Below are 12,123 nucleotides of genomic sequence, written 5' to 3'. Positions count from 1 at the left end.
TGCATGAATTAAAACTGTCCAACTAAGTATCCATGGTATAATTGTCAAATAAATCCATTTGTTCATGCCATTATCTCAATTTAGCACCTTTAATTGAATATCAATTTACTTTTGCAACTTTTACGATTTAATCCTTTTTCTTTAATTAACTATCTAAACGTTAAACTTTCTTAGCCAAATTTTAGTATGACCCTAATAACCTCGAAAATATTAATTAAATAATATTTATGGATTGACACGTCAGAATTGTGGTCCTAATACCACCGTTTTCAATACCACTGGAAAACGAGCTGTTATAATGATACTATATAGAAATGTATTGTACCTACTAAAATGCTATGAGATTGTAACTGATGAACTCACCCTACTGATGTGAAACGTAATGATAGAAAATTCATATAATTAGCTAATTCATTATGTTATTTATGATTTAAGGTGAGTTTACTGTTTTAGCTCATATGAACTTACTAAGCATACGAAATGCTTACTCTATTATGTTTTCTTTGCTTGTAGTTGTCTTTTCTGGAATAAGGAGATCGGATCACTTCAGAGCTCACACTATCAAGCCTTTAATTCGGTAGTCTTTTTAATATTCTAGACTCGATTATGTGGCATATATATAAGACTTGTTATGAACATGTGTTCATCTTGAATGATAATTGTTTTGGACCTAAATGATGCTTTAATTTGGATGGTCATATGTGATGTGTATAAATGTAAATTTTTGCTAAATGTACTTGGTTAACCGTGTGAATGATTAATAGAATGTTTGGTTGATAAATGAAAATGGATATGTAACAAATTGAGTATGGTCTCTTAGTATGGATTGTATTGGTAAGTATGTCTTAATTGCCAATTGAAAATGGAAGAGTTTGAATGTTAGATATTTGATGGTGTAATTGGTTTGAATTGATATAGATTGTATTTAAATGAGTATTAAGTTTGCATTTCAAATGTGACATGTTACCATCATTGATTGAGGAAGGGTTGAATTGTGGTACATAGCATGGTTGAGATGATTTTTGTGCAGGTAGTAACATGCTTAAAGGTGCCTATAAGTTAAAGTTTGGTTTAAGCATGAAAAGATACCAGAATGCAAGATTTTTAACCTTCTAGTAAAAGGTATCAATACTATGGATAGAAGTATTGGTACTTTACCAAATGAATAATGTTTTAAAACAAACAGAATGCCAATTTGATATCGATACCTTTATAAGTATCAATACTTTTTTTCAAGGAACAATACTTTTTAAAGGTATGGATAAAATTGGCTCATTTTCAAATTTTGAAATTAGCAAAATGCCAAAATAGTATCGATACCTACCATAAAGTATCTATATTTTTCTTTTGGTATCGGTACCTTTCCAAAAATTTTGAAAAGTTTATTGTTTGGTCCTTATTCATGCTCAGGTCAAATTTAGAGTTTTCGTAAGCTCAATTAAGTCTCGATTTTAGTTTATTAACGTGTGGTGCATGTATTTATATTAAGAAAATGAGGATTAAATGAATTTCTATTGAATTTTTTAATGTGAATTGTTCTGGTAACAAAAGTAGCATCCGGTAACTCGGGTTCGCTGGTTGAGTCGGTTGAGAGGTGTGACATTAGGGCCCTAAAAAAAGTCTTTTTCTTATACCATCATCATCCATTTCGTGATAACCTACCAAGCTAACCTTAGTCTAATAGTATCTTTAGGTTGCATTTGATCAACCATCTAATTGTTGGGAATGGCATCATTCCTTCATAGCCATACAAATTATATGATAACATAGAACAACATAAACCAAAGTGTTTTGTACAATTCAATTGGGAAAACATCCTACTAAGCAACAAAGCATGCTATAAGTTCTAAAGATAGGGCCCAAACCACCTAGCACAAGGTGTAACAATGTTGTTAGAAGCTCCATGACACATCACTGAGAAAAAAATATCATGAGTAGATTGAATTTCTTACTTGCATAGCATGCAACTTGTTGCATGCAGTCACTAAATGATGTGACACATAGTTAGGGCTTCATTAGTAATAGTTTTCCTCTAAATTAGCAACCAAACAAAAATCTTACCCTTATGAAGTGCAACATGATCCCATGCACTTCCAAAAGGTTTTAAAAGGTATAGCAACATTCATCACTTTAAAAATGAAAATTTAGTTGTGTTTTTTTCTATAATTATCAAGCTTCTGCTGTAAAACACAGTCTAAATCCCTTGGACAGTGTAGCAACATTCCATATACATTTAATGTCAATCGTCTTATGCATGCGTAGGTTTGTAGAATACTTGAGATAAGTTTTGTAGTAGGAATGGAAGATATCAACGTAATCCTGACGTTGATCATTGGAAAGCTTTCGAAAAGGTCATGCATTATCTACAAGGAACTAAAGATTGCACATTCACATACATGCGATTTGAACATCTAGAAGTAATTGGATATTCATATTCAAATTTTGGTGGTTGTATGGATACAAAGAAATCCACTACAGGATGTATTTTCCTCCTAGCTAGTGAGGTTGTATCTTGGAGAAGAATTATTAAGCAAATAGTTGTTGCTTCATCTACCATGGAAGTTGAGTTTATTGCATGCTATAAAGCAACATCACAAGCATTATGGTTAAGGCATTTCAGTTTTGGCTTAAGAGTTGTTGATTCTATTACAAGGCCATTAAAGATCTACTGTGACAACTCTAGGAGGCTTTGTATTGCAACTGTCACCATGTAAAATAGTGAATCTCTATGCTTGAAAATACATGTATTTGACTAAAATTGTTGTTATCTATATATATAAAGATAATGATACATGAATCATTTGAATTACATAAATTTTGAAACGTTTATATATTATTACATATGTTGAAAAAACATATTAAATGGGAAATTTAAGTGGACAGTGTGGGAAGTAACAGGACCACAAAGCCGCCATCCAAAGGAAATGGAGTGGCATATCTATAATTAGCAGGAAAAGGCAAAGATTGTTGTAATTTTCAAAACAGAATCCGAAACTGAAAACTGTTGGGGGTAATTGGAAGTTCAAAGTTGAGTGGAGGACAGAGCTCAATGTGGTATAAAATCCAATTACATGATGATATCTGTTGTATGGGATGGGATGGGTGGGAGTAACAGGGGACAACCATCCATCTTTACGTTTCTTCGACAAACAAACTGCCTCTTCTCTCACGTGTCATCATCCCAAATCATGAATCTCCGTTTGATTATTTTAAATATTTTTAAAAGATGGCTAATTACTTACTATTTAAAAAAAACTATTATTTAATAATTATATTAAATTAGGATTAAAATAAATCGAATTATCACCTTCAATCCGGTATTCTTTTCAAAAGAATCAAATACATGACAAATTATGATCCATTGCATTGGGGCCTGCGGGGTGTATAGTGATTGATTACGACTCCATCGCCCTGCAGAACCATATCTGTCCACCATCCACAAAGCTTACGGGTAAAGGAAGGCATTAATTTTTGATTATAGGCACAGGTCCTTGCCAAAGTCTACTTTCTTTTTAGGTCTACAGGAAGAGAAAATTTTTATGTTTTCATTACCCACCACTGTTGCGGAAAAATATCGGTTGATTTGTAATCCTAGATTGTACCTGTTTGTTTCTATCTAAAACAAGCTTCCAATTTGAATCAATGTTTTCATTGATAAAATTGTTTTTTATACTTTTTCATTGACATTACAATCACATTTATTTTTATTATTAAAATTGAGATTATGTTTTGTATTTATTAAAATTTTTTATTTTTATGCATTACTCTTTAATTCTTCTAATTTAAAATCTAAAGAAATGATAAAAATTCAATATATATAAATTAACAACATATAAAATAAAAAAAAGTTAAAATGTTATAAAACTACAAATAAATGAAAAAATCCAAAAAAAAAAGAGACCAAAATTGATTGAGTAAAAGTATTCATAGGAGGCTAGATTCTAAAAAAACTTCACACCTGAACTCGAGCTCGGTCTAGTTAAATTACCCATTTTATTTTTTATATAAATATTAATATAAAATTATTTTTATGTTATCTAATCGCCACTCACTTATTTGTTCACATTATGTCCAAAATTTTCATATACTAACCGTGTTTGCTCTAAATTGTGAATCTTAGGTATTAATATAAGTTATAAAAATTGAAGTATTAAGTTAAAAAAGTGTTAAAACTTAGGGACCAATTTGTATAAAATATTAAAAAGTTGGAAAAATATTGGCTATTAAAAATAAAAAATAAAAAAAATTAATGTGGCTGATAATAGAAAAGATAAAAGAAATATTATTGTGAACTTCTTTTATTTTATTTATAAAAACATAAATCTTGTGGACTTGGAAATTCGATTATTAATAAAATGTGAGGGTTGCATGTATTGGAATAAAATGCATAGGTTGTCATTTGGGGTTAGACAAACTAAATAAAATATCACCCAATTACTTGTAATTTGTTTTAAGATATTTGGACAACATGTCTACATATTACCAACAAGGAATTAAACCTCCCAATTTGATAGTAAAAAGAATAAGAGTAAATTAAATCTAATCACCGAATATTAATTAGGGATATCAATTGGGCGTGAATAAGGTGGGGCGGGTGGGGATGAGACGGATATAAAGTCATACCTATGCTTATTTCACTACTTACAGCAGGTCTAATTTTTGTCTCCATCCTCATCTCATTTCCGTCCAGTTAGGTGTGAAATGGGGCGGACCTCACGAAACCCACCCCCACTAACATCCCTACTATTAATTGTAAAAGTTGCGTCTTTTGTTGGCTAAGTGGTTTTATTATTTGTTTACTTAAATATTGTAGAAGTTGTGTCTTTTTGTTAACATGTGCTTACTTTTTCATGTTTCTTGGGAAAACAATCAAGAAAGGAATGGGAGAGGGAAAGAAAGAAAATTAAGAGAGGGAAGTGAAAAGGGAATTAGAATATAGAGTTGGATGAATAGTTTATGAATAATTTGATTTTTTTTTGTTTGTTTATTAAGTTAAATAAATATATATAAATAAAATTTTAAAACTCATTTATTAGTTCATTAGTACATACTAATAAAATTATTATGATTTGTGGGCTTATTTTTTATTTATAATATAATTATTAATATTTATATTTGACTATTTTATGTCTAAAAAACTATATATATGTTTATTTATGGTTTGTTTGTTTATTATTCATGTTAATACAAGTTCCCAAACATAACATGTTCGTTTAACTTAAATGAACAAACATGAATACATATAATTTTAAATAAACAAACACGAACAAAAATTTTGAAATTCTTAAATAAACGAACATGAACAAAAAATTAAAATAAATATATATTTTTTGACATTTTTCATGAATCTATGTTTTGGTTTAAAAAATTTTGAATTTCTTACTATAAAATTTCTATATAGATTGAGTTTTAGTTCGGTTAACATTGTTGTTATTATAGCATTTAGAAAGACGTAAGTTTGAGCATGTTTAAGTGTATTTTTACGCTGATTAAGGGGTTGAAGAGAAATTATACGTAAAATAAGTATTCTTCGATATAATAATTCAATTTTAATTCTGAATTCATTTATTCAAATAAAATTATCAAAATTAGAGACAAATAATTGTTTTTAATGTATTTAACAATATTATGGTCGCATGTTTGATTTGGTATAATATAAAGAAAAGAAAGATATATTAAAATATTAGCACATGATAGATGTGCTGCCCTTAAAACATGACAACTGATTTTTAAATGACTTAATTATTGAGGTATACATTAAAACAGGGGTTAATTTAAAATTTATACCTACTAACTTTAATTTACATCATTAATAAAATACAGTTCATCGTTAATAAAATTTCATTTAGAATTAAGTTTTATATTAATTAAAATTTTATTGTAAAATGGCACTCAATTTGGCTTGATGGTTTCGTTTGCTTGATTCAGAGTAACTAAAAGTCATGTGTCACAGGTTCAAGTCACGTGAGAGAGTACAAAAAATTTTATTACAAAACTAAAACAACTTGAATTAAGTTAAAGAATTTGTTTAGATAATACAAGATAATTAAATAAAAGTGTAATTATTAAAGTATTAATTATATATTTTTTGTAATTCTAATTAGAATTCTAATTCTAACAAGTATTAATTACAATAATTAAAATCAAATCATCGTATGTACTATGTGTTAGACTCAAAATACTAAAAGGGGGTAAATTGATATTTTAAAATTCTTTCCAAACTTTTGTAAGTGATAAGGAAAGTGAAGAAAAACTTGGACAATTCAATTTATAATGGTTCGGCCTCAATTGCCTAACTTCATTACCTTGACTTTTCACCACTAAGGACTTCTCAATTCACTACTAGAATTAATATCTTTCAAGGATAATGTATAACTTTTACAATCTCTATATTTCGTAATGCTAAGATAGAATATTTTCCCCTAACTTTTATGGCTGAACTAAAACCCTCTCAACTTACAATTGATGATATGAAACAAAGTAAACAAAGAGACCTCTACAAGGTATGTGTTCACAAAAAATTAAGCTGTCAAAACAAATATATGTGAATGATAAAAGGTTTGACACTAAGCTTTTAGAGAATATTTACAAGAGAAATGAAAAAAATAAAGATTTGAATATTTTTCTCTTCATCTTGATACTTTGTTATCTCTCTCTTAAGTCTTGAAGTGTATTTATATCATGGAATAAGTTTGTAGATGTTTATGGCTATTGGGGATGGTTTGGAGCCGTTGCAAATATTAATTTTGGGCTAAAAAAGTGTCTCTACAATGTATGTCTCGAGACATCGGTCTCAAAACATATTTGAAAACAAACTATTATATAACAGTTGGCAAACTTTGTCTCGAGACAAACAAGCTTTTGTCTCGAGATATGCAAGTTTTTGCCTTAAGACAGCAGCCCCTAGAACAGAATTTTGCTTTGATGTTTTTTTGTCTCAAGACAATAGTTGTATGTCTAGAGACTTTCGAGACTTGCATGCCAATGTTCTTTAAAAATATTTTAAATACCTTAGAAGACTTTGGTATTAACCTAAAAACATTTAGATAAATTAAAACACATTTAAAACATATTTTTGAGTATTTTGCAAGTCTTTGAAAATGTTTGATAAGATTTTTAATCATATTTTCACCATATGGTTTAGGACATATAATACATATAAAATTTATCTCAAAGCTTGAGATCTCAAAGCTAACAGTATATTAGTCTAAAAAAGTAGTTGATAATACGATTATTAATAAAAATAGTAACAAAAATAAACATCATATGTAGTTTTTATCTAATTGTTCTAGTGTATATTTATTGAGGTAGTCCATTTTAATATTTAAAATATACTTCTTATCATCATTTGTTGGTCCTTGATCGAGTTCATCATCATTATTATCTGAATTTGAATATGCATCATAAAGATTATCAAGATTTTCTTCTTAAAATGTACGCTTCGAAGTATCATCAATTCCACCTATAATTGAAGTTATAAAATATGTAACATGCTAGTACGATCCAACATTTTTCTTAGGCTATACTAAGGGAATATTGTTAATACAATAAATATTTTTTTTAGAACAAATGTCTTCTCAACTACATTTTGAAGCCTTGGATGCCTCAAATTAAAAAGTTCACGAGTTGTCTATAGTGCTTGTGTTTAGCACCATTTTGTACTTTATAATTTAAAGAATTATTTAGGTACCACTTGTGACAAATGTTGAATAATATGGAATGAATAAGATGTGCCTGAAGAAGTGCCCACTTTTTGAAGCACTGCGATAGGCTGACTTGTTTCCATATTTGTGAAATTGACAATTTATTGAACTAAAATTTTGGATTGTCCTGATATTGTAGATTGTATCTAGCCCATCAATAAAGATAGCATCACTTGGGAAACATATTTGAGAATCAGACCGGATCATGTCTATCTAATCTCTTGGGTCAAGGAAGTTGGATCGGATTGGAGCATTGAAGACTTAGTTGCCAGCCGTCCTTATTTACCTTATTTGTTATTATTATATTGTATTCACCTTGTTTAACTATAGTTTAATAGGGATTGATATAAATATTCATTATGTAAGTAAGACTCGAAAAACTCTACAATTGAGATACTTGTATAGGTTATCTGTAAATAGAATCGAGAGCATTTAACATGTTCAAGTGAAGAATATTTTTTTGTGAGAGTGCATTTGATTGTGTTATGATTTTACATGTTATGTTTACTAGGGTGAACTTAATGGTAAGAGTACCAGTTTTCTAGGATACAAAAGTGAGGAAATTGTCACTGGATGTAATAGATTTAGGTTCATTTGTTGTAAGTATTGAAGATAGTAGATATTTCTCACTGAATTGGGCTTTGTAGATGTAGGGGAACCGAACTACGTAAACAAACTTTGTTGTCCCATGTTTTATTCTTTGTTTCGTAGAAGTGCGACTTTTATAAGCAAACTTGGGAAATTTAAAATTGGTTAAGAAAAGAAGGTTTTTTAATGTTAAATGTTGTTATCCAAGAATTAGATTCGAGTAAATGGAGCCTGGTCGCAAGATTTATATATTTAGGATCTTTCACTTCAAATCTTTGTTCTTCTTGAGTGCGTTGCTTTCATCAAGAAGTGTTTAATAATGTGTTGTGCAAGAGACGTCTCCGTAAATCAAGTCATATTTGTTAGCAACTTCCTAAAACATTATTATATAAGCTAAAATGTAAATAAATCAATATTCTGGGAATAATTTTAGTACAAAAAACAGAAAAAGGAAAAAGGGAAAGGACATGGGCCGGGTCAAGTAAAGAGTACCAAACACCGAAGAAAACGGGGAATGAGCTTTTGAACTTTGAATTATGAAAAACAAACAAAAAGAAAAGAGATTGAAACTTTTACCTTAAGAAAGGGAATCTATGACGTAAGCAGGGTGGGACCCTTCTTCACAATTTCACCCCTCCCTCATCTCTATAAATAAGGTTTCAAGAATACCAAACCTAGGCTTGAAGACGCCACCAATCAACAAAACAGAGCATCTTCCCCCGCCGCCTTCTCCTCTTCAACCTCCTCTGCCTTCCACTCTCATCTACCCTCCAAAAAGCATGGTCGGAACTAAAATCACTATCAAGTTCCTCTGTAGTTACGGCGGAAAAATCGTCCCTCGTTACCCTGACGGCAAACTCCGTTATTACGGCGGTGAAACCCGTGTCCTCGCCGTCGATCGCTCCATTCCCTTCTCTGGTCTGTATTTTCTTCCTTTTCTTTGTTTCTTATATGTTTTTTTCTGCGCGTTTAGTATTTAAAAATAGACTCGTTAAAAGGGCGCTGTTTTAAGCTTTTGAAGAATTGATGAGGAATGAAATAAATGTATATCATCATTGGTACAGAGCTGTTGGTGAAGATGGGAGAGATGTATGGGTCAGCGGTGAGCCTACGTTGCCAATTGCCTACAGAGGATTTAGACGCGCTGGTTTCGATCACTTCCGATGAGGATCTCGCGAATCTCATCGAGGAATACGATCGGGTAGCGTCGCCACCCTCTTCTATAAAGATCAGAGCTTTTCTTTCGCCTCTGAGATCCACCAAAAAAGATGTTTCTCCGCCTTCGTCATCGGCTTCGTCTTCAAAGTCGTCATCTACATCCACTCCTAGATACTCCTGCATACGCCAGATCTCGAGGACTCCCGTTGTCTATCCTCTTTGCTCGGAAAAATCTGCGGGGAAGATGATCCCTTACTATGGTTCCCATGGTCACCATGGCAACCCTAGCCATATTTACCTTATTCACAGCGGGAATCACTGGCAATAGCAGAAGTCCGAAACAAACGAAGGATCATATAGTTTATTAATCCGTTATGGTCCTCGGCGAAGAACAAGTAAAGAACAATACTACCCACAGAAAAAAAAAGAAAAAAAAACCTTAGCTTTATGATTATGTATTTGAAACTGTAAATCCTTAAAGGAGAACTGCTTTTGATGAATGAGTGGCCATTAATTAATTCTCAACTCCTTCGTTTTGGATCTTTTCAAAAAAAAAACCCCAAAATTTTTCTCCATTCGTGGATTGTTTGCTGGTCCAATTCCTTTTCACAACTTTTTACAGCTTCCCCCAATACTCCGTTCCGTTCCGTTCAGTTTCCATTTGCACGCAATCATTAAAACAATAGATTTTTTTTCTATTATCAGGTTCCAGAATTTTCGTCCCATCTTCTTTATATCCTCAACCCTATTTAATTTAACACGTGTGCCCCACACGCTTTCGCCGGCATTATCTTCGTCCGTTTTCCTTTCGTATTTTTCGTGTCTACATTTTTTCTTCTTCTTCTAATGTTCTTTTTTCTCTTTGTCGTCACTTTTCTTTTATATATCATATATAATATATTGAGTGCTTTATCCTTTTGATTACGTATGATGGAGTTATATTTTCGGTTTTGTGATATTGCAGGTTAATGAAGATACTAACTGGGGCGATCTTTGAAAGATCTGAGTTAGCAATGGGTGGAAGGTAAGTTGGTTTTACTTGATTCTTTTTTACCTAATATCGATTAGGGGCATTACATGAATAACATCAAGTCCAGTGATTTCTTAGTTTTGAGGTGATTGGCAGCTTTGAGTGGAAGAATCGGGATGTTCTGAAGAAACGGTGCTTTGGGTTTTAATTTGAAGATAATTTTGTTGATGATGGTGCTAAGCAATGGGCCATAGTTAACTTCTGATCAGTGATTTTTTGTTTGTTTGTTCATTTTTTAGCCAGATTGGATCATCTCTTTACTTGCAAATTGGCAACAAGAAGCACCGAAGCAATGGTGGTTTCCGATATCAAACAAAATTCCAAGTAGCAATTGCAATAAATTGTGGAAGCATAGGAGGGACCATTGGAAGAATCAGATGAATGGAGTCATGACTGGAATTTATTGAACACCAGGCAATGGACAAAACACGCCCCCCCTTGACAGCTGGTATTTAACCGATGAAGAAGATGCACTCAAAAGGATCTAAATATAGTAGTGGGACACAATAATTTCCTCGGAATAAAGCTAAAATATATTCACAACAGAAACAGAATAAAGAGTTCCCTTCAATCCAAGACACAAATTGAACAAGTACAATATAGGAGAGAGGACTGTAGATATTGGATTAAATTTAAAAAAAAGTCTCCAACTCCAACTCCAGCTGAGCTGAGTTTTAATTAATTAAAAGAAGTGAGAGGTTGTGACTCCTGATTCAAAGGAAGGGTCGCCAGTGCCCCATACAATCTTGCAGGGATATTGAAGTCGAAAATGAAAGAGTTTGATGATTCTATGTTATCATCTGTTGGGGATAAAGATAAAAGTGGTTTTAAGGTTATCCCTACCATGTGCCCATCTTTTCTTTTTCTCCTCCTAACATGAGTATTAATTATATGATTGATTTCCTTTTTATTTACATCAAACAAGCCATTCTACAGAGGATGCTAATGGAGAAAGCATGAATTTGGGAAGTCTATTTTGGACAAGGAGCGGAGTGGTTCATTATTAAAAAAAGAGAATGGTGTAGCCATCATGGATCCCACATGCGTCTAATCTTCCACTTGAAAGCTATGACCGGCTCTGATATTAGCGACGTTAAAGCCTTTGATTGTTGATAATGGACCAAGAGGCCAGGGTGTGTATGGCTGGCTGGCTGACTCAAATCCTCAAAATACTCATCACGCGTCTGTCTTCTGTGGGATTTATACACAACTTATATATAATTTTGTGTATAATTAGTATTTTAATAATTTCACCCTTATATTTTATGTTCAATAATGTATACCAAATTTTGAGTCAATTAAAATTGTATAATAAAATATTTTAATGTGATGAAATATTGACTATTAAATATATAATGATAAATACCATATTTTAATTGGTATGATAAAGATATTGGATTAGTTCAAAATCTTTAAGGAGAGGATAAATACAATTATTATTAATTGAGTTGTTATAATATAAAGGTAAAAAGAAATTTATAATCTCTCCCAATTTTAAAATTGAACAAATTGGTCATTCTAAAAAAATTAGAGTTATTTAATCTCTGTTAATTTGATCCTAATTTAACAAATTTATTGATTTTTTTAAAAATGAAGGCCCAAATGACAAATAATATAAATATTGAAAGTTAAATTTATTATTAT

General features: G+C 31.3%; 1 protein-coding gene across 5 annotated transcripts; it reads left to right on the top strand.

Annotated features, from left to right (window-relative positions):
• Nucleotides 1-8,958: 8,958 nt before the first annotated feature.
• Nucleotides 8,959-11,814, top strand: LOC107909705 (uncharacterized). 5 transcript variants are annotated; one of them, XM_041088913.1, is made up of 4 exons: nucleotides 8,959-9,209; nucleotides 9,356-9,844; nucleotides 10,414-10,473; nucleotides 10,723-11,814. In XM_041088913.1, exons 1-2 carry the CDS (start codon nucleotides 9,071-9,073, stop codon nucleotides 9,775-9,777), a joined length of 561 nt encoding a protein of 186 aa, XP_040944847.1. In that variant the 5' UTR covers nucleotides 8,959-9,070; the 3' UTR covers nucleotides 9,778-9,844; nucleotides 10,414-10,473; nucleotides 10,723-11,814. The 5 variants fall into 5 exon arrangements, with proteins under 5 accessions (XP_040944847.1, XP_040944846.1, XP_040944849.1 ...); XM_041088912.1 differs by having other exon boundaries at nucleotides 10,719-11,814; XM_041088915.1 differs by having other exon boundaries at nucleotides 10,414-10,611.
• Nucleotides 11,815-12,123: the final 309 nt, after the last annotated feature.

The sequence above is a fragment of the Gossypium hirsutum genome, chromosome D02, assembly GCF_007990345.1.
Source record: "Gossypium hirsutum isolate 1008001.06 chromosome D02, Gossypium_hirsutum_v2.1, whole genome shotgun sequence".
NCBI classification, from domain to species: Eukaryota; Viridiplantae; Streptophyta; class Magnoliopsida; order Malvales; family Malvaceae; genus Gossypium; species Gossypium hirsutum.
The sequence above is the reverse complement of the archived record's forward strand: the minus strand, read 5'-3'. Positions and strand labels throughout refer to the sequence as shown.

Bases quoted from the DNA above. Each gene is read 5' to 3' on its own strand.
- LOC107909705 (XM_041088913.1), top strand. From the start codon at position 9,071: ATGGTCGGAACTAAAATCACTATCAAGTTCCTCTGTAGTTACGGCGGA. The intron at 9,210-9,355 runs GTCTGTATTTTC...TCATTGGTACAG, and splicing joins TCGCTCCATTCCCTTCTCTG to AGCTGTTGGTGAAGATGGGA.